The 23,004-nt window shown below is 38.7% G+C and overlaps 2 protein-coding genes and 1 long non-coding RNA gene across 3 annotated transcripts in view; 1 reads left to right on the top strand and 2 right to left on the bottom strand.

Annotated features, from left to right (window-relative positions):
* LOC134756089 (uncharacterized) overlaps positions 1 to 10,819 on the bottom strand; it is a 168,715-nt gene extending 157,896 nt beyond the window's left edge. The window contains exon 1 of the long non-coding RNA XR_010129102.1: positions 10,630 to 10,819. This is a non-coding gene — a long non-coding RNA (uncharacterized LOC134756089). The remainder of the gene's footprint in view (positions 1 to 10,629) is intronic.
* Positions 10,820 to 11,687: 868 nt separating this feature from the next.
* LOC134756068 (epidermal retinol dehydrogenase 2-like) lies at positions 11,688 to 19,903 on the bottom strand. Its single transcript, XM_063692868.1, has 7 exons — positions 19,652 to 19,903; positions 19,338 to 19,541; positions 18,276 to 18,499; positions 16,860 to 16,965; positions 15,332 to 15,461; positions 14,737 to 14,854; positions 11,688 to 12,705 (listed from the first exon to the last, which is right to left on the bottom strand). The coding sequence occupies exons 1-7, from the start codon at positions 19,652 to 19,654 to the stop codon at positions 12,513 to 12,515; spliced, it is 978 nt and encodes a 325-aa protein (XP_063548938.1). The 5' UTR covers positions 19,655 to 19,903; the 3' UTR covers positions 11,688 to 12,512.
* A 763-nt stretch (positions 19,904 to 20,666) lies between these two features.
* Positions 20,667 to 22,170, top strand: LOC134756315 (BLOC-1-related complex subunit 8 homolog). The gene is made up of 3 exons (XM_063693145.1): positions 20,667 to 20,860; positions 20,980 to 21,157; positions 21,712 to 22,170. Exons 1-3 carry the CDS (start codon positions 20,809 to 20,811, stop codon positions 21,995 to 21,997), a joined length of 516 nt encoding a protein of 171 aa, XP_063549215.1. The 5' UTR covers positions 20,667 to 20,808; the 3' UTR covers positions 21,998 to 22,170.
* Positions 22,171 to 23,004: the final 834 nt, after the last annotated feature.

Genomic DNA, 23,004 nt, shown 5'->3' with positions numbered 1-23,004 from the left:
TATCCAGAAGCACATATTATGAAAATTAAAAAAATAAATTAAAATTAACTTACTTACTGCTGTGGCGCGACGATCCGAAGTGGATCTTGGAAATTAAACTTAAACTTAAAATAAAATTAACGTAAACTTAACATATTTAAATGGTTCTTTTTATAGTGTGTGTGTGTGTGTGTGTGTGTGTGTATGATGCAGGGGATGGAGTCACCCGGTAAGCAAATAAATGCCTGTTTGGAGGCACCGCTTTTCCCTAGGTTTATGAGGTTTATAAACAAACTTGTGTAAAGCTTTTTACTATTTTAAACAACCTAATATTCTGTTAGCATGAATTTTCAATTACTTATCCCTCTGGTATATGAAACTAAATTATTCAAAATAACAAGTTTATATCTCTCTGAGTGTCAATGGTGGAACCGTTTGATTTCCGGTCCCTTGATTCTCTAAATTTTGCGTTCTGGCCGTATCCAGAAACAACAAGACTCCAATTAGTTTAATTTGGAGGGTTGTCCCACCAATCAATATTATTTCATAGTAATTACGTTAAAAGTAGTACTGTTTTGAAGGTTACTACAGAAAAGCAGCGGCATAGTGAGTTTATTAACTTGAAAGGTTTAAGAAAAGAAACTGTTCTGGCCTATTTTCATTCAATTATGTTTTCTTTTCTAATTCAATGACGGTAACGGAATGAACAATATGAAAAATGTACTTACACATAAAACCACGAGCCATTTTGTGCTGCAGTGTGAATCGAAAGAGATCGTGATGATGAGCAAATATAGAAACACAAAATGTCGATAATTTAAAACGCCTAAGAATATTATTATCTCGGTAACCTCTGTAATCCTGACTTGCAATTATTTGAGTAATCCCTCGAGTTGCGTGAGCGACTTACTACTTAGGCTTTCAAACGTAGGTAGCTTCTCATTTCAAATATATTATATCATGTATAAATCCTCAATTACCCCACCATTTTACATACATCCTCTATACGATCGTACCACACAAGAATATTAATGCGAAAACAACGAATTTGTGGAACCAAAATAACGGACGGTAATAAAATTTGTCGTAATTTCATTCCCATTACACGGTTATAATAAAAACAGTATCATGAGTTTGCGTGCGGCGAATTACGAGAGCGCACGAGGGGTGGTTTTTAATGAGTTTCTTCATACGTGCCGTTTTTACGAGAGTTTTCAACTGATGAAGAATCTGTATAGTTGTAAAAATGTGGACAAAACTTGATTTGTATTATTTTAAGATAGAGATCACATGGGCATTACACAAAAAGTTCAATAGTATGAATCTTCTCAAATTTTTACGCCTAAGATCTAATCTGTTAAACAAAAGCCATTGTTTATTTTATGCGACCGGTCGGCCATTGTGTCTGTGCGCGTGGCAATATAGGTGCGGGGACGTGACGCGCGCGTATGGCAGCTACCTTAATAAGCAGCAGAAATGTTTTATATATAGTTGAATTTTAAGCTGTCACACGTTACCATACCAAATATCGTCTTCTTAGCTTTATCAGAATTATTAAAAAAATTGTGTACCCGACACTTTTCTGGAATGCCCCTTACAGCGTCATCAGCAGGGACCGGCCCGCTATCCCTTATCAGGGTTTTATAAGGGCATAAGGCTTAACTCACCATACCCTTTGCCAGACGAAACCCGTTGTTTTGCTTTTAAAAACCCTTATATAAAGCTACCACATTTGAGTACTCGGTAGCCCAAATACCCTTACAAAACCCTTATCATCCGCTCACCAACACCTTGCATATTGCTTATAAGGGTTAGCCTTATAAAGGGCTTTCCTTTTAGCATATAAGCGTGCTAATTTAAGTCGTCTACCTTGTTCATAAAGCACATATTACTTCGAATTCGAGTGATCGTCGGCGGCGACGGCGGCGTTCTTTGACTAGACACGTATTTTCTTTCCTTTTCATACACTACCGTAGATATATACTAATCCTGTCTCTTTCACGCAAAGGGAAACCTTTATAAAAAGCGCTTAAAGGGTAACCCTTATTAAGAGCTAGCCTTATTTTTGGTTAGCTTTTCGGTAAGGGTTAGTCAAAGGTAAGGGTATGAATGGGCTTGCAGTTCAAAAGGGAAAGTCTTTCAATGTGTTAGCCGTGTTTAAGTGTCGCCCATTGAAAGGGTTTTATCGCGGAAAGGGTTGTCCGGTCCCTGGCCATCAGTTTCGTTGCGGAATTGCAGATGAAGCACCCGAAAGCGGGCCATCTACATGTAGGTAGAAGCAAAGAATTGGAGCGCCCGTGTCCCGATACACAAATAAAGAAATTATATTCTGTTCTATTCTATACGCTGGCGTCAGGTAGCGAAGTTTCAAATTTATCTATGCTTATAAAAAAACGTACGTAGGGAACCAACGCAGCGAAATATTCGTAATCTATTTTGATGCAGAGACCGACGCAAACACTTCATAAATTGGGGCAAGATATATTAAAAAAATCGAGTACATTATTCTCAATAAAAATAATTTCACCACAAAATTTGAAGAAGCAGTAATTCCATAACGGTCTCAGTAATTTTACTTCTTTTGAGCTGTAATAAAAATGGATTTCAGTCATATTTTCGGCAAATCTGGGTCGACCTCGTAAAAATATGAAACCTTTGAACAGAGGTTTCAGTCTCATACTGCGACGAATCTCATCAAAACCAGAACACGAAATAAAACATCGCGACATTGGCAACTGATATTAAAATGTACAACCCAAATTCATTGCTATTCCGTAGAGTACCGAGAAGCTAACGTAAAATCCGTAGTAAATAAGGCTTTAATAGTCATTCAGCAGTAGCATTTAGCAGCTTCATTTATGACAATGTATAGTCTGGCAAACACAACTTGTCAGTAAGTAAGAACAAAGAAAACTATCCTCATCCCTTTCTTTCGGGTGTTAGTAGCTACTAGCGTAAGACAAAGACATGTATGATTCCCTCTGTATATGTAGTTGTAGAGTATGTTTTAGTTTGAGTTTTGAATGATTCACGGTTAGTTTCACTAGACTTATATTGACCGGGATATAGACCGTGATTACCTTTTGTATTACAACCGTGAACATGATGCATGTAACTGCGTCGAAATATCGGGAGCTCACAAATAATACAAAAGGTAATCATGGTCTATATCCCGGTCAATATAAGTCTATGTTTTAGTTTGTCATAGACTTTTATTTTCTTGTGTCTATGATTGAACAGATGAATAAATCATTCTTAGACCAAACTACATGAGGAGTGTCTTTTCAGAAGGGCTTATTTCTCTATGAAAAACCATACAAAACTATGCCTTGTGAAAAGATGTTTGTATGGTTTTCATAGAGAAATAAACCCTTTTAAAAAGACACTCCTCAGATATGGTTGTCGTTTATTTTAAATCTTAATATTACATGGCGCAGTCGGTAGAATAAAACTTTGTTTGAAATGAGACAGTCCTGGGCCAATCTATATCTTGTACGCGAATTTGACAGATGCAAAATGTCTGTTTCCAGAACGTTTCAGCAAGGTTCAAGGGGCTTGCCTATGCCGCAAAAACGAAGTTTAGTCATTGCTTCTCAGATTATCCAAGAGATAAAGACGAACGGAACAAGCGGTGTGCGAATATAGCCCACTTGCATCATTTACTAACCCGGGGTTAACCGGTTAAACCTGGAGTTACCATGGTTACCAGTACAATTTGAAACTGGGCTAACAGTTTAACCGGTTAACCCCGGGTTAGTGGGATGGGGCAAGTGGCGCATACAGTTATATAGGAAAAAGAATTATTGGCGTGTTCCCGAAAGTTGGGGATTGGAGCCAAGAATTTTTGCTTCGTAATTCATCCGGATATGGCGTCGAACGTAGTTTTTGCTAACATTTATCAATATTGTGCGTAACTTTCACGAATATATCCCTATCAGCAACTGTGTACGATTAAAATATATCTTCAACTATACGAAACAAAATTAACTATGACGAAATGGCATCTCGCAGCATTTTGTTGCGTTGTCGAGTTAAGACGAAAGTGGACGACGGCCCCGAAACTGCCTTTCCATACAAACGTAGTTCCCATTTGCCTCTCTGGAGCCGGCTACTTTTCTGCATTGAGTAAGTTGGACGGTTGTCCTTGCAAGAATTTTAACTTTCGTCGAGGATCGGCAAAGCCTCAAAGTTATTGTTTTTTTAATTATTTCCAGGGCTTTCAAGAGGGGTCCTCACCCTCAGGTTAAGTCTTCAGTTTAACCTTACAAGAGGGAGTCGTTGGTTTAACCCTTCAGTTCCCTACCTGGTCAAGGGCGTCGGCATGAGCGCGGAGTGTGCTCAAGACCACGCTGAGCTGGTGCCTCCTTAATGGCTTGCTATGGATGTTTGGAGGCAGCTGCAGGGCCCAACTACAATATACATTAAATTGTGTCAAAATATTTTCAATAATATTATTATCCAGAGGAAAATGAGGACTACGTCTGTGCAGAAGCGGCCGTCCCCTTTTCTCTTAATTAGCTCGAGGACCTTTTCGCCCGGTTTTTGCACCTCTGTGTAAATATACGTGCTATCCAACTTTTATTATGGAACCAATATTGGCTATTTACTCTGTGTAATGGAAAAATATCATGCGATCTCGGGCGTGCAGCCCCGTGTTTACTTTTATGTCTATCGGAAACTATGTTGGTGATGCATGTCTCATGTATTTATTTGTGTGATTGTCGATTAAGGGGCCCACTGACTATCAGTCCGCCGGACGATATCGGCCTGTCAGTTGTTCGGAACTGTCAAATTTTTGTTCTTAAGGGGCCCACTGACTATCAGTCCGCCGGACGATATCGGCCTGTCAGTTAGAACAAAAATTTGACAGTTCCGAACAACTGACAGGCCGATATCGTCCGGCGAACTGATAGTCAGTGGGCCCCTTAACTGACAGGCCGATATCGTCCGGCAGACTGATAGTGGGCCCCTTTAGATAATAATATAAGTTATTTAGCTACCTTTAAAAAAAAACTAAAATTTTAAACCGACATTTACAGTTTTTTTTGGTAAAAATACTACTTTTTTCAAAATTGTCGTCGAGAAAACCCGCGTTATGAAATCGAATCGATCGTGAATCAATTGAGTTGAAAACTGATTTACGAAAATCTGCTCAGATGAGAGGGCCTACCGCGAAAATTTTCGTTTTTGCGGTAGGACCACGGGTTTGCTTTCGACGCTGCGGTGGTTCCAAACGATACGTTATACGATAGTACATAAAACAAACATATAAATATTGGAGGATTTCGCTTGTTTTAAAAGTTACAAGCTTCAGTCAAACGGGCCCCTGTAATTACTTTACAATTTTAGTACAAAATAGAAAACCCGACCAGCCATGCCTCATTCAATTGGGCACAATTTGGCTCACAAATTATCATAAATTCAATTGATTAACGACCGTCAATCGGCCAGTTTGCGGTAATCCGCTACCATAGACCATAGTCAACCATAGACTACGCATTAAGCCCTTTGTTTATGGTAGAGTCGGACTACATGGAATTTGCAATGAGTTGCATTGGTCTTCATTAACGTAAAATTTCTATAACGGCACTTCCTCACATTGTTCTGTTCAAGTCGGTGCAAAGTTAACTTAGGCAGACTAGTAAATTATGAGCAGCAGCAGCTAAGACAGCAATCGCCATATATATATAAAATCTACATTAACGATGGCATTACCACACTTTGGCGCCATTCATTTATTACGTAAGACGATTTTTGCCAGTTTTTTACCCCCTCCCTCCCCCATTGTAAGAAAAAATAAGAATAGGCCGAAAAAGAATCTAAAGGAAAAATTAATACACGTTTGGTTTGTTTTAGTTTTTATAAAAAAAACCTTTCTTAAACGTTTATTTGTACGTACAAAGGTACTAGAGTCCTTCTAAGCCAACTCTGCACCGAGTTTGATTGCATAGTGTGGAAGTATTATTTTACACGTCAAGATTTCATTGAAATTTGAAAATTTTCGTATCTTTTGGTTCTTACGTAAGAACTACACGATGAGCCCTTGTAAGAAAAAATAAGACATGTTCAACCCCCTTACCTCTCCTCATAAATGACGCCTTTGTCATTGCAAACGCCATGCAGAGATTGCAGAGTTAGCTTGGCCCGACTCTAGTAAGTGAACCACCTATGCAAGGTGAACATGAGTCGTCTCGGTAAGTGATCTGTGTCCGTTATAAAGGATCAATTCCCCGCATTTTCCTATAGAATTAACGATAAATTGCGCCCTAATGCCCATTGCCATTACAAAGCAATTAATCAAATCGAGAGAAATGAAAGTCCCAAAAATAACGCAGATCTGATAAACATCGTAGGCGGCTAAGTATACGGGGAGCTATGTATTGTTTCAAATAAATGGTTATTATTACGAATATTAGGATTACCTACGATTCGAAATTCTACCGGAACTGAACCACAAGCTCACCAAAATATTACTGAAAACACCAAGAAGCCAACTACGTAAAATAGTAGGATTAATAACAGGACATGACACACTAAACAAACGCCTAAATAATATGGGTAAAACTTGGAAGAAGAGGAAACAACAAAACATATTCTCCTAGACTGTACAGGTAGAAGTATATAGGAGCAAATACCTAGGGAATCCATGCACACTAAAGGAGGCAACTAGCAACCTGAAGACTTTGCTAGGCTTCGTGGAGGAGCTGGGGTGGTTAGAGTAGCGCTACCTCGTTTCACGCAAAATAGGCACATTGGATGTCGATTTGCGGAAAATGCCCAGCAGAACTAACTAATTAACATTACCTACGATTCTAGAGGAAAAGTGGGAGGTTTCGTGATAATGATTTATTCAATCTTTATTGCATAAAACAGCGACGGAATAAAGACGAAGCTGTTAGTACATTTTCGACTAAACAACCAAAACAACGGTCCACATGACCAGAAGAAAAGTTCTTTATTTAACATCTTAAAGAACAATTATTAGACATTCCTGGTATAAAATACGCCCCGTAGTTTTATAATTGCTTGACACAACTTGCATTTAAGTTTCTGCGATCTTCCGCCTTCAAAACAGTGGCGTATCTAGCCGTGGGCGAAATGGCATCTGCGAGGCCCTGTTCTTTCACTGTGGCCGAAGAGGACTCGCGCGAGGCTCCCCTTAGGGCGCGAGGCCGTGGGCGGCGGCCCACGCCTAGCTACGCTACGCCACTGCTTCAAAACATACTTTCACACACACCGTAACTTTCCTAATAAGATACTGTTGCCAGTACTTGGAAACTCTTTATACCTACAGATCTACACCGTCCATAAGATACTTACTTAATAATGATTACAAGCAAAAATATTTTTCACCTCAGCAGCTCGAACAAGCCTACTTTCGTCACTCCCTGGTACGTTACGGTACGGTAAGGTACGGTACGGTAAGGTACGGTACGGTACGGTAAGGTACGGTACGGTACGGTCCGGTCCGGTCCGGTACGGTACGGTACGGTACGGTACGGTACGGTCCGGTCCGGCCCGGTCCGGTTTCGTATCGTATCGTATCTTATCGTATCGTACATATTATAATACTTTTTTCCCCTCACTAGCTCGGAAAGTTGACGTTTATCCTTCAATACAAGCGGGGAAAAACGCGTTTTATCCTCTAGTGGGGAAAGTAATTTGACCTTGGATGGAGCGTGTTTAAGTAGCTTGACAGATAACAAAACGTAAAACGCTCATGATAATGGTTAGTTCGATATTAATTATCATTAAATAAATGGCTTGAGAATCTAATAAAAAATACCAAATTTAGCTTTATTTAATGATTTTAAGTCATAAACCTCAAAATTCCATAAGAAACGTTTGTTTTTTTATAATGATGTTAAATATAATTCTGAACGCACAATTTGAGTCGATGCAATTTCAAAACGCATCGTTGACATTTCATACATCAGAAATGTCAACATTGTCAACAATTCTTTTACTTAAAACCTTTTCTCACCGACTCGCGTAAAAATACACAACTTCCAGAGTTTTCTGTTATAATATCGTAAAGAAATGAGTGATTTCAGTGATGAAGATGATCTAACGCCTGTGGATGTTGCACTTTCCTCGCTATAGTGAGGTGAAAAGTTTTGTGTTACACACGGGCGCAAATGTATTTTACTTCTCGTGTGTTGAAACACTCGCTACGCTCAGGATTCTATTTTAGAACCACTCGCTTCGCTCGTGGTTCACCTATAGAATCCTTTCGCTTGCTCGTGTTTCAATTCTACACTCGCGGGTAAAATACAACTTTGCACCCTTGTATAACAAATAACTATTTTTCTGTTTATTCTGTGTAATTCGAAATACATTTTAACCTTTAATATGTTCTCACTACTGACGTGAAAAATTATGTGTGCAACACGAGAGCAAAGTTATTTTACATCTCGTGTTTTTGAGTCCCTCGCTACGCTCAAGATTCTACCTTAGAATCTTTCGCTCTTTCGGGACTCAAAATAAACACTCGCAAGAAAAACCAACTTTCCTCTCTTGTTGCACAAATAACTATATTCATATAAATAAATGTTTATTTTTCAATATTTAATCAAAACAAATTTTACCTACTCAATGCACAAGGTAGGAAAAAATAGACAAATTCAGGAGAAATTCTCTTCCGTGTCCTTACCCCCTTCCTCCACAGATGCATACTAGGCTCCGAGAAGAATTTTCGCTAGTACGCGCGCATCTGCGCATGTGTTACTTGTAGTAACTCGTACGAACCACGTCGCTCCTCAATCCCGCAAATCCCGCGGGATCCTGCTTAATTTACGAGCGGGATTAATCCCGCAAATTGCATGCGGGATCCCGGTATTTCGGGATCCTGGTATCCCGGTATTGCATTCCCTAAGTACAAAATACCGCAGTGTAACGAAAATTGCATGGAAGTTCTTGAACCGTCCAGATGGGCCTTTATAGTTGGAATTTTTAAGGTATCCAAATGTCACTTAGCAGCTCTTCCTAAAATTCAGACAACAAATAAATTCTTCTCTATTCACTCCCCCCCCCCTGACCCCCAAGGGGTTAACCGGGTTAATTGATTCAAATTTGACTGCCAATTTTTCTTGTATGGGCTAGAGGTGAAATCATGTCAAAAAAGTTAATATCAATTCTTAAATAATCTTCTCTATCATGCAGTCACAGAGACTATAGTATTCATTCATAAATTAATTTAATTAATTGTTGACTATGGCATATTTAAAATCTATGATATTTGTCGAAACTTGTACTCTTGTATGTATTTGTGATATTTGTCTATGAGATTTGTCGTGTGTGTTGTGTTTGTTGTGTCGAAACGTCCGAGGTAAAGTTAAAACTTATTTTACGCGATTAAGTCCCCTCGTTGTAAATAATTATGATATTTGTAGTCACAATGAACCAAACGTGTCTTAAATTTTGCATTTGCGATGATGATGATCCCTCATTAGGAAGTAGGAACACAGGGCTCACAGAAGAATTCTCCATTTGACGCGGTCTTGAGCGGCTACTTCCAGCTTATTCATTTCGAGTCTAGTTGTACCAGCCTCCTTCTCAACTGATCACCTCCATGTAGTACAAGGCCTCCCTGACCATCTACTGCCAGCTGAATGCCAGCAGAGACCCTGCCAGTACATGTCTTATTAAACTCTGTGTTCAATTCAAAACTTAATTTACAGTACAATCCCGTTAATCGGCACTAACGCTGACATAAGAGAGCCAAATTAGTGAAAAAATCTGATTGCTGGAAATTCGAGCATTTCTGTATATATTTTGATATGTTTTAAGTATATCGTATAAATATACTATCCTGAAATAATAAGTTCAAAGCAAATTTGATTGTTATCTGGCTTTTAGGTCACTTTTAAATAGGAGGCAGTGTGGTAATGTAAGCGTAGATAGTAAACTTGGACATAGAATGATCACTTGCATCTCTATTTTAGTGCCGGATTACTGGGTGTACCGGACCATCTATCAAAGTACTGGATTATCGAGATTGCATTGTACTTTTATTTATTAAAACTTTATTGCACAATAAAAATAAGTACAAATGACGGACTTAATGCCCTAAGGCGTACAATTTGACTTTTAGAATAGGTTTACTTTTAGATACATTTAAGGTAAATTTCAAGTTAATGCAACAACTTGATACTTTGCTTGCTAGCTTGATAGCTTGCTTGATTGTATTCAGTTAAAACTGAATAAATCATACCAATAAAATGTGCCAAGCATTTATTTATTTCACGAATGCAGCTATGTACACATTCGCGTTTCTCGAACGATGATTTGTTTAAAACAATACAATGACATAGAAGAAGGTACTTATTACAACACTTAATTAAAAGGTAAAATTATTACTTGTGTTTTCCGACGCCAGTACACACATTAATAAACAATTAAATTTTATAAATATGGTTACGAAACTTGTTTTGCAGTTTACTGTACAACGTTGCCGTAATTTAGCTCACACTATAGAAAGTTCATCAGTTATGTACATTTCATAAATGGGTCAATGGATTTTACAAGAGTACGAAGGCAGTATCAACAATTAACTTCATGAATATTGATATATTCCGAGTAAAAGGTGTTTATAAGCAGTAGTTTTCTATATTATCGATCGGTTTTCTTAACGAATAGCATAATACTTACCAATAACCTCGCCGGATCAAAATCTTCACGATAATTTTCAAGAGTCTCAGTCCAGATATTGCACTCAAAAACAATAACACATTGCACTTATTAAAACTGCGAATTTAATTGTTGTTTTTTCACAAACTCCAAAAACACGATAGGAAACGAACGAAACAAAACTCTAGCGAACAACGACGGCGCCACTGAGCTATTCGCATGCAAGTGACATTTGTGTTTGTGTTGCCTTAATAAAATTTTTTTTTTTAAATATAGTTGGTCAAACCAAATTGTCAGTAAATAAGAGCGACTGAAGGACTTGTATCTTGTATCCATGGTCATGAAAAAAAAAAAAAAAAAAAAATAAGAACAAAAAAAAAAAAATTTTTTTTCTTCTGGGTGCTAGTGCTAGTACTAGTGTAAGACAAATATAGTATGATTCTCTCTGTCTATTTTTTTAAATGAGACAGTAGACAAACTATAATGAAATTTTAACAGGTTTGCAATGTTTTCATTTTGTAGTTAAATCAATAGAACCCGCAAGCGCTTGGGAACTATAGTTTGTCAAGGGACTGTCTCATTTCGGGCGTAGACGAAGAGAGTCATACTGTGTTTGTCTTGCACTGGTGCTGGCGCCCAGAAGAAGGGGATGAGTGTAGTTTTTTTGGTCCTATTTACTGACATGATTTGCTTGACCCACTATACTCGCATACATTACAAAAATTCGGAGTATGCATTAAAATCTAAATCCGTGGAGTATGCATAGTGTCGTTGTGGACGTTGATTTATTTTTAACCCCTGACGCAAAATAAGGGGTGTGTTATACTCTGGCAGCGACCTTGTCAATAATAAAGGCGGCTAAGTAAGAAAATGTTTGCGCGAAGAGTTGGCTTCCCATAGAAAAAATTTAATGTCGCGCCTTTTTCTACTGACAAGTTAGGTGTGTTTCACTATATAAGTTTGACCCGTAGCACCCGTAGACTGGTCCCCTTTTACAAGTGCCCGGCAACAGTGTAGATCTAATAACCGCTATAATCAAAGGTTATAAAAAAAACAGTCTTTCCTATAAGTATAAATATTTTTTAATAATATTACAAAAATATAAAGCTCTTAGTAGATCAGTACTATAGCCTTCCGGGATAATAATATCTAAAGTACTACGCCATACATTTTTTACGCAAGAAACGAATGAGCGTTCCATACTGTTTCCTATGGACAGTACTTCATAATTAAAAAACCAGACTACAATAAATTTAGGAATACCTACGGATAGGCTTTATATATTAGATCGTGTCATTCACGAAGACGCGTACCTTGACTCGTAATGTCATGTCATTAAAGGTTAGATTTGACAAATGAATGACACGAACTATAAAGTTACTAATACAACTTTACGCATAATCCACGCCCGTATCTAATAAATCACGTATGAGTACTGTGGCCTTCCTGGGTAGTATCCGGAGCAGGTGGCCTAGGAAGGGTGTTTAGGTACTGATGCTTTGGGGTACCTAATCGATGTTAGTATTCTTAGAGTAAAACTTACTTAAAGCTTGATTTATAAATATAAACTCTGATGGCGCTTGGTTCGCTTGACCTAGTCAACACATGTCTTCTGTCATGTACTCATATCACACAAAATCTACGTCTAATAGATCACGTATGAGTACTGTAGCTTTCCTGAGTAATATCCGGAGCAAGTGCCCTAGGAACAGCAGATATTTAGGCCAGAAGGCTTCAAGGTAATCAATTTTAGTTTTCTTAATTATAGCTTGATTTATAAATATAAACACTGATAGATAACCTTCTTGATTCGCTTGACTTAGTAAGAACCATATATAAATAGTTGGCAAAATCATAACATAAAAACTGATAGCCAGACATTATAACATTAGTAGGTACTAGTATCACGCAAAATCCACGCCGGTGTCTAATAGGTCGCGTATCAGCACTGTGGCTTTCCTGGGTAATATCCGGAGCAGGTGCCCTAAGAAGAGAAGTTGTTTAGGCACTGAAGCTTCGGGGTAATTCCGACGGACGCTCTCTAGGATACTGGAGGCTGCCACTTGAGGGGTTATAGTGCCGAAGTAGCTTGGTATCCTGAAACGTAAGAAAATAAAGAATAAACACCATTGCTTCAACAGTCCAACGACCTTCTGAACTTGTATCAAGCCCAAAACTGGATTTTTAAAGCTATAAATTGCGACGACGTGTTTATATAGACCAAATGTTTCTGTATAAACTCTTAAATGGCCTTACCGATTCTTCCACTCTTCTTGAAAAAATTGTCTTTAAATTGCTTCGTATTCCCACGCGCCACCCCCAAACATTCCATATCGATTTTTGTAGATCTAATTTCGCCAAAAATACTTTTTTTAGACGAGCCTGTCATGATTACAATGTTAATTTCATAAATCTAAATATCTTCTCATTGTCTTTCGGTAAATAGTAGTGGTCTGCGGAGCTTACTTTTTCCATAGCAGTGTCTTTGCTTTAAAAAAAAAAAAAAAATTGTAATTGTTCTATAGTCTTATGTAACGTATGTATGTTTGTAAGCATGTTTGATACTTAGGTACTTTATTAGTTGTGTATCCAATTGTTACTTCTGTGTATCTTCTTATTTATAGGCAGTGCCGAACAAGCCCTGTTTCTACTTGTTATCGATATCAGTATGTTATAATTAATGGAACTATAGGTCTTATTGTATATCTGCAAGTTTAAACTTATCTGTATGTGACTGTTTGTTTCCTAAATAAATTAAAAAAAAAAAAAAACAATTTCACAAGTCTAAATGACTGGCAACACCGGATAAAAGGCAGCTCATGACTGGACAATACAAAAGAGAGGTATGGGCACTGTGAATGTCATCTCGCTTTGTGTGGTAGGGCACAGCACAGCGGATGTCATTCTAGATCTAGAGCAGAGCCCAACTGGGGAAGTACGTCCATCTTACAGAAAACCGCAGCCAAATATCACTAGACCCTACTCAGTGTTGTGTTCCTGCCGGTGAGTAAGGTTGCCAGAGCTCAACGAGGGTGCGGAGTGTTAGGGTCAGCAACGCGCATGTAACTCCTCTGGTGTTGCAGGCGTACATAGGCTACGGAGACTGCTTAACATCAGGCGGGCCGTATGCTTGTTTGCCACCGAAGTGGTATAAAAAAAATGACACGCGCGGCTACAGCCCAAAAACAATCTTCGTAAATTCTGACAAGGTTCACTATGACGCGCCGCATACGACAGCCGACAGGCATGGCGATCAAAGCCTTAGGTAAGGCTTTATAATTAATCGCTTAAGAGCGCTAGGAACAGGCCTCCTGTAATTTGGGTTATAATCCCCAAAATGTCTATTTCCACGCATGTTTTCCTTTGAATTTCATCTGTAGCAAATATCGATAATAAATTGGGGGCATTAGATAAGCGATATTTGCAATACGAATAATCTTTAACCTTGACTTTACTTTGAAAACGAAATCCCTGTATGGCTTTATGATAGCATTAAAACGAATTAATCAGATAACAACAACGATAACTATCAGGTAAATTGCAATACCTACATGATTAAGATTTCTGATATACTAATTTCTGCTGCTCACCCCGAGCTTGCTCAGCTCGAGCTGAAATTAGTATATCAGAAATCTTAATCATTCATCATAGACCAGTTCATCTCATCCCAGCCATGAAAGCAAAATTCCTCATACACTCTCGCTCATTTCTTCAATTTTATGATTATACAGGGTGGGCCAGTGATTGGGACTTTCAAAATTTACAAGCAAGACTGGAAGAGTGCCGCAACCGCTACGGACGACATCTTGATGATTTAATTTTTAAAACGTAAATTTTATTTCTTTATCCCAAATTCTAATTATAATTTTTATTTAAAAACATAAAAATTGATTATTTATTAATTTTTTTTAATGCATTATTTATCACTGGCCCACCCTGTACTTTGCTGAACATAATTGTGACTTTTAGGAGTTCTAGGTAAAAATTGGGTGTTACGTAACTTTTAGGTAGGGGGGGGGGTGTACACGAATACGTAACGTGGCGTTACAGGGGGGGGGGGGGGGTGAAAAATCTTCGAAAATTGCAATCGCGCCATCTAGCGGACGCCTTTATATCGTAGGTACGCACCTCAACCTCAATTCCGAGCTGTCTTCCCCTACGATAAGCGGATAGATGTGGGTCAGGGTCACGTGGACCCCGTCTATCCTGTTTATTCTGAGATCCTCCATGAGAGATTCTGCCAGGCCTGGAATGAAACGGGAAAAGTATATTAAATATATTAATAACGGGTCACTCACGTATTATAAGTCGAAAACGCTCGACATGTTTCACTATGTACCGAGCAGCGTCATCAGGAGCTTGCGTCGACGGTGACGGATCGGCGCAGACTGCGGGCCGCAGCCCTCGCGCCCGATGACTCGGTGGCGGCAGGGGGGCGAGAAAAGAATAATATATCGCTTTATTGACGTCAGTCAGGGTGCTTTTACAAGAGTCAAAGTGTGAACTTTCACTGCATTAGCTCTTCAAGTGGCGCCAGCGAAAACGCGAAAAGTAGATATTCGGCAGTGTGAACCGAACAACCGAACTATTCGGCCGAATACGAACATTAAAAATATGCCGAATACCGCTATTCGGCCCATCTCTAATATAGAATGTATGTATTGGCCTAGCGGTTATATGAAGTACTTGCCAGTTAGACTCAGTTCTAGTTATAATTAGTTACCTTGGACTGCAAACTGTGCAACACTCAACGGCATCTGATCCTTAATGTAGCTGAGACCAGCTACTGAAGTCAGCGCTACTATGTGGCCGCGGTTCTTTGCTTTCATGGCTGGGATGAACTGGTCTATGAGCTGAAATTAGTATATAAGAAATCTTATTTTTAGGGTTCCGTACCCAAAGGGTAAAAACGGGACCCTATTACTAAGACTCCGCTGTCCATCTGTCCGTCCGTCTGACGGCTGTCTGTCACCAGGCTGTATCTCATGAACCGTGATAGATAGATAATAGATTGAAATTTTCACAAATTGCCGCTATAACAACAAATACTAAAAACAGAATAATATTTTTTTTTATTTTTTTATTTATTGAATAAGGAAGCAAATTACAGTTTTTTAGATCCTTACAAGACCCATCGTAGGCAAAACCTTATGGAGGTTTGTGTGTCGATGGGGAGTTCGAGAATAACATAAAGAAAAACAATATTATATCCTATATCTTATCATATATCCTATATCATCATAAATATGATTCTTAGTATACATAGCTTGTGTCGTTAGTTTTTAATAAGTGCATTTTAACGACTTTTTTTATATGTTTACCATTTAAATATTTAGCACAAACAACTTCTGGCAGATCATTCAATATTTTAGGTAATATATATGTGTACAGCCTAGTTCCATATATGTTGTTATATTTGGGTATACAATATTTGTTTTGGGTATATAAATATTTAAATGGGGCTCCCATACAACAAACGTGATTTTTTTGCTGTTTTTTTCCGTAATGGTACGGAAGCCTTCGTGCGCGAGTCCGACTCGCACTTGGTCGGTTTTTTATACCCTAGCGGAATGGAGGAAGCGCTGGTGGCCGCGACAGCAGATTGACGGCCGCTTGCCGGCCGCTCAGTACTATTTTTAAGCAACTTACTCAACACTATGACGCATGCCGCGTGTACAGACGTGCCGTTCACACATATAGCGTATCCGCCCTGTGATAGTATGTTGACTTGTGTAATGACCAATACAGACGGACTGCAATCCCACTGCAATTTTTATGAGAACTGCACACCGACACGCCAACTGCAACGTCAGCGTGCAGTTTCCAAGTTGCAGTCGGGTTGCAGTCCGTCTGTAGTCTGTACCTGTCCAATTACATTTAAGTACAATTAAAAGGGTCGGCAACGCGCGTGTAATATCTCTGGTGTTGCAGGCGTCCATAGGCTACGGTAACTGCTTACCATCAGGCGGGCCGTATGCTTGATTGCCACCAAAGTGGTATAAAAAAAGTATTTATTTATTTTATTTTCAGTTTAGAATAGTACTTCCTAGTAAGTAGTTTTATTTATGCAGCACATATTTTTTTAAATAATATATGTTGATAAAATAAAATAAAATAAATATTATAGGACATTCTTACACAGATTGACTAAGTCCCACGGTAAGCCCAAGGAGGCTTGTGTTATGGGTACTCAGACAACGATATATATAATATTTTAATTCTAGAAAAGACTATATAAATTTATATCTTACCCAGAAAAGCGATGTAAGTGTGAGATCCAAAGTTCCATGTACGTCTTGCGGAGGTTGCGTGAGCAGAGACCGCGGACTGGGAATGCCGCAGCAGGTGAACAGCATGCTGAAATTCAAATTCAAGAGTTTATATATTCATGCATTAATATGACAATAACAAACTGCAGTTTGTTTGTGTATTATTTTATGTAAAGTAATTTTTAGTAAAAATCATGTGATTTAAATAATTGTGATTTAGTGTTTTCATTGTAATATTTTTAATCATAATTGTTTAGTTTTGATGATCATTATTACTTAGTGACATTATTAATTTATTAAGAAACTTAACATTTAACTTAGTTACTAGTATTAGTAGTATTCCCAGTTTCAAAAATATGTGTACGCTCTTACGCCTTAGACAATAAAGTCGTGTTCACATATTTTTGAGCCATTTGTCTGGATCGATACTTTTGCTTTCGACTGTACATTAATATGCAAACATCTATAGGTATAATGCCGGGGCCTCACTAACGGGCGATAATGGACGTTTTTCATATGGGTACATTGGGATTATCGCGATAATCAACAGCGTTTCCAGTTAGTGTGGCCCAGGACATTCACATTCACAAATCATATTAACTGAAATAGATAACATACACTAAAGAAAAAGTGACCAAGTCCACCGGTGGCCGAGGCGGGAATCGAACCCGCGTCTTCAGCTTACGCGGCTAACGTCCTGACCACTAGACCACCCGGCGACGGAAAAAAAAAATTCATAAAATAATTTGATTTGTTCCATGTTTGCTCCCTAGTCCCTAGTTTCATATATATCTATCAATTTAAAAAAAATCTAAGTGCGTCCTGTAGATTTGCTGTTTGCCACCCGATTTACCTATCATAGGTTAATACAAAATAACAAAAAAATCAATCTCGCATTGCATTCTAAATTGTGATACAGAAAAATCTGGTGGTATGGCAGAGACAGAAGTTGCAATATATTTCTTGCTGTATATTCATGTAATTCCTATTCAGAGAGGTATGAAACTCCCCAAATACACCTTACTACTCTTACCAAAAGTGACCCAGGAGACAACACCCATTGTATAGGGTATTTGACTGTATTTAAAATAAATTATTTCACACCACGCATGAAATAAAGCACCAGATAATTATTAGAAAAAAATAGATAGCACAAGTTCTATTTAATAAATTAGGTGAGTTGACCGTGACGTCATTGTGTAAGTTTCATATAAATTCGATGTATATTAACAAATCGTTTTGACAGTTCTAAAAAAGAAACTGATTTGATTAGTAGGACCATATTGTATTGTAATTCGGGCGATTTTCCGCAACTCGACGACTGGCGCTTATTTTGCGTACTACTCATACCGTATATGTTTCATTTATCAATCTAGGGATATAACTCAGAAAACTAACCTAACAAAACCTATCTCCTTCCGCACTTGTATCGCCAACTCCTCAACATTCTGCTTCTTCGTGATATCACAGGTGAAGCTAAGTGCCGAGCCACCGCGCCGCTTGATTGCTTCCAGGGTATCCATGTTGTTGGAACTGTTCTTATCTACGCAGAGCACAATGGCGCCTAAATCTGAGAGCTGAATGGCTAGCTCCCGGCCTACTCCTCTGCCGGAGCCGATAACCTATAAGTTGAGAAATAAAAGTTTCTTTGTTTTTTTTTTACTAGACAGTTGTTTTTGTTATATGGCACCCCAGAGATGCAAAGGGTCTTCACAAGCTCGCGCCACGCCTTTCTATCTTCAGCGACCCTCTGGCCTCGCTCCAGCTCAACCCGATCGCTCGTAGCTCACTCATGATGGACCAATGCCAAGAGTGTACTAATTGCTAGACAGTAGATTCTTAAATTTATCACTTGACAGACAAGCCACCTCCAATCTCCATGTTATTTTAAAAACCTTAAGTGATTTTACAAGGTTAAATTCTGCAAAAATGCCTACCCCACCCTATAACATCATCTTTTAGTATTTTTTTCTTATGCAGAATCAGCAGAATTTGTAGGACTTTAAGAGGTGATGAGGCTTGAATCATGTATATTACAGGGTTAATGCTGGATTGCTGGCTGTACAAAGTATTAAAAGCAAATAATGAAAAAAAAAAAAATCTTTGTAAAGAGACCAAGAAATTGACCCTCTTGTTTCTTTTGATAGAAACTGACACTGTCTTTACTTAAGACGAGGATCCTGCTATTAGAAATAACCCATTCACTCTTGCTTTATTTTTAAAAGCTTGGCAAGATAAATGCAATTTTAATTTGATAAAATGAAGATTCTAAATATAATGGAATGGGAGACCTTAGGCCTCTGTACTCTGTAGGCCGAGCACATGAGTGACACGACAGTATTTCGCTGCGAGATAGACTACCCGCCTTTTACAAACAGTATGAATTAAAGGGGGACAGATAGTCTATGTCGCGGCCCCAATTATGTGCTAACCTGGCTGGGTGCCTTGCCCAAAACTAACCAAAGCAGTCTCCATACTCAAGGACTTCATGGGAGGAGGCCAGAACATTTCATATGTAGCCTGCATAATGGCCAAGGCTGCATTCACCCACACCCACATGAAGTCTATCATCAGGATCCCTAGTGAGTACACACGGAGCAGCAACTTGATGGGAAACATTATGTTCAGGATGAAGCCGAACATTGTATCCAGTTGACGGTTCTCCTTAAAAAAAACATGTAGGTATATTTCCAATTCACTAAAAAAAGTTACAAAAAAATTTCTACATGGAATTAGACTTAAATTAAGGGAACAGAATATTAACAGCGACTTACCATTTTGTTTTGCTAGAAGATATCAACTAAATAAAAATCTGTATAATATATTACTGAAAGTTAGTTGATGTTAATGTAACAAGTATTCCAGAAATTTGTATGATTGGAGAAATGAATCGTCGTCAGAGACACGGAATTTGGTCACCTTGTAGCGAAACGGAACTGAACTTTCATCTATAATTTGATAATAAATAAACTTGATAACAGTGATAAGTGATAAAAGTTCTTCAACAATCAACCAACTTGTTCATGTATTTTGATAGGTTGACAGTCAGTTATCAGTTAAAAGTGACATTGACAATATTAGGCCATGTTCCAAAAGTAGCAAAGTTGTAAAGCTCGCTCCAGACTACGCGGCAATGTGGAGTGAGCTTAATGCTAAATAATATTGCGACACACAGCCGTGTTTGTCCAAGTGTATTTTGTTACATTTATTTCGCTCGCTCCAGACTACGCGGCAATGTGGAGTGAGCTTAATGCTAAATAATATTGCGACACACAGCCGTGTTTGTCCAAGTGTATTTTGTTACATTTATTTCCTTAGTAACGGAAAGTAATGCTACGCTAAACATGAGTGTGGAGGGACCTTTATAAAGAATCACGAAAAACGAAAAAATAGCTTTATATAGTTGTTCAAATCAAATTTTCAGTAAATAAGAACAAAATAAACTAAGTGTAAGACAAAGATAGTACGATTCTCTCTGTCTATGCTTGAAATGAGACAGTCCTTTGACAAACTATAGTATTTCATGTATTTTTTAGGTTTACTTCGACTTGGATACAGCGTGTCCTATAAAAAGTACATTATACCAAAAAGTGTCTCTAATCCATCTAGTTCGCTAATAAACGAAATCCACTCCACACTCGCGTTCGCGGCTTCGCGTCGCGTAGTCTGGAGCGTAAAGTTCTTAACGTTTGTTTTTGAACATACCCATGTATTTTTTTTCATATAGCAACATCAAATTAAAGGTCGATGAACTTTTAAATATAAAAAGCATAAAAAGTCAAAATACAACAATACAAAATACAATCCTAATCATTCTAAATATTCTAATCAATTTGTAAAATAAAAAACGAAATCAAATAGGCAAAAATTCACGACTGTAAAACTAGTGATACAAGTGATATAAGACCTAATAAAAAATCACATCAGTAATATGACGTTTGTTTATCAAGGAGATACCGATTTGGAAGCTAAAGCCAAAAAAGGTATCAAATATCTGTAAACTAAAGTAATAATGTAGAATATCTCATGCCTACTCAGACCACGCCTTCGCATGAACTAAGAACCAGCCTTACAATCTCTTTTTTGACAAAACCTGTTTCAGCTGCTGAACGGATCTCAGAAAACATGCATATCGTGGCCAACGAGCCGTCCCTAGCCCTGTACAGGCTACAAGAGCATGTGAGGAAGGCCCTGCCGCCCATGGTGGAGCGCAGAGTCGAAGTCACGAAGTTACAGCATGAGCTTCAGGGGCGGTGCTATGATGTGGAGTATGCATTGAGGTAATTTTCTAGAATCAACACTATTTGTCCAGTTGCTCGAATATTCAGTAATATTTGAACCATTTGGAAGCTATGAACGCCTAAAAACGCTCATGCTCACAATACTAAGGATGCTTATAAGTTTTATGTCATAGGTAACAGTTAGCTTACACTATGACTACTGTCCGCGCGCCAATTCCGTGCATTCGGAGCTCGAGGAAGTGGGGGGGTTTGCGCCGCGCCCGTTCGTACAAAATGACATCAGTGACCATCACTGTCATGACGCCCAACATTCCTCAGTCGTGCACAGAGTTCGCGCGCGGACAGTATCTATAACCTTCAGTCTATCACATAAGGTTTACATTGACAAGGCCAGACATCACTGGGAAATCCTGAAATACATTATAAATTATATTGTAGTCATTGATATATGAATGATATATCATCGTAATCTGTTTCTCGCTTTGGTCAACACACCATATGGTCAGCCCCAAGATTATGACAGTGGAATGTTGTGGATTCTTAAATTTAGTTAATATTTCATCTTTATCAATTTCCATCTTTTTCTTTTCCAGTGCAGTAAAATCAATGGACAGCGCAGCAACCAGCTTCACAAACATACAGGAAATGCTCAAACAATCCATATTTCTAAAACAACAACTAAAATACGAGGAGGGTAGGAGAAATAAAAAAGATTCCAGTTCCGTTTACAAACGTCTCTCGGCACACATTGTTTTAGACTTACCCGATCTTTCAGAGTTCTCGATGGTTAGGGAGACTACTAACCGGATAGAAAATATGATGGCGCACGCCAGGGGATCCTCGGCTGAGTTGCATAGGTCTCATACTACATTGCATTGAATTATGGTGTAGATCAGGGGTCGGCAACAGGCGGCCCGCGGGCCGCATGTTGCCCGCGAACCTCTCACTTGCGGCCCGCGAGCCTCCCTGGCTATTTTGTATGTAATTTTGACAAACGACAATACCTGATAAAGTCATAGATATTAGCAAAGTGCGGCCCGCGTCAATTTCGTTAACTGCTATGCCTTGGCTGCTAAAAGGTTGCCGACCCCTGGTGTAGATCAGCTACTCAACCTTTTATTGTATGAGGGCCACAAAGATGGTTTTGCCTTGTAGCCCTGGGCCGCAAGATCAATTTGCTTAAAGGTGACGTTCAAATGTATCTACACCAGGATTACCTGGCAGGCCACCTTAGAAAGCCCCTGGTGTATTGCTGTTGTAGATGAACAAAAACAAGTTAGTTTTGAGATTATTATTTGGAAGTGGAAATTCCAGATTGTTAAGCTTGCTAGTGTGACCCAGGCCCTGATATAGGGGAGGGCAGCCCCGGGGCCTCCACCAAAGAGGGGCTCCCACAATAGACTTCAGAAAAAAAATTGGGGCCAGGCGGCCACTCCTTTGTTGCCCCGAGGCCTCCAGACCTCTACGGCCCTGGTGTGACCACTACCATAAGGGCTCTATTTATCTATTCCTTTTCTCAACCATAATGATCTCTATTTTCAGAACTTGTAATGTACTTAGTAGGATGATTTTGGTATAATTACTGAAATTCATTTCCCATCTTTCCAGTGGTAACAAATGAGTAATAATTCCCAGCTTAACCCATTCGATTCTAAACAAGATGGTATTTTCTCACCAACACCAACTTTGCTTCTAGAAACACCAATTTTTAACCGTTTCACCGCCAAAGATGTCAACTGACGTTCACGGCTACAGCCATAGACATAGTATATACAAGTAGTTATAGACGCGGCACCGAGCGACCGGGGGTAAGAGAAAGAATATTCATATAAAATTTGGGCAGCATACGTTTTTTTCTCTTTCACTCTTATAAATTTCGTCCTTTC

The sequence above is a fragment of the Cydia strobilella genome, chromosome 3 (assembly GCF_947568885.1).
Source record: "Cydia strobilella chromosome 3, ilCydStro3.1, whole genome shotgun sequence".
NCBI classification, from domain to species: domain Eukaryota; kingdom Metazoa; phylum Arthropoda; class Insecta; order Lepidoptera; family Tortricidae; genus Cydia; species Cydia strobilella.
Note: the sequence above shows the minus strand (reverse complement) of the source record. Positions and strands in the feature narration are given on the sequence as shown.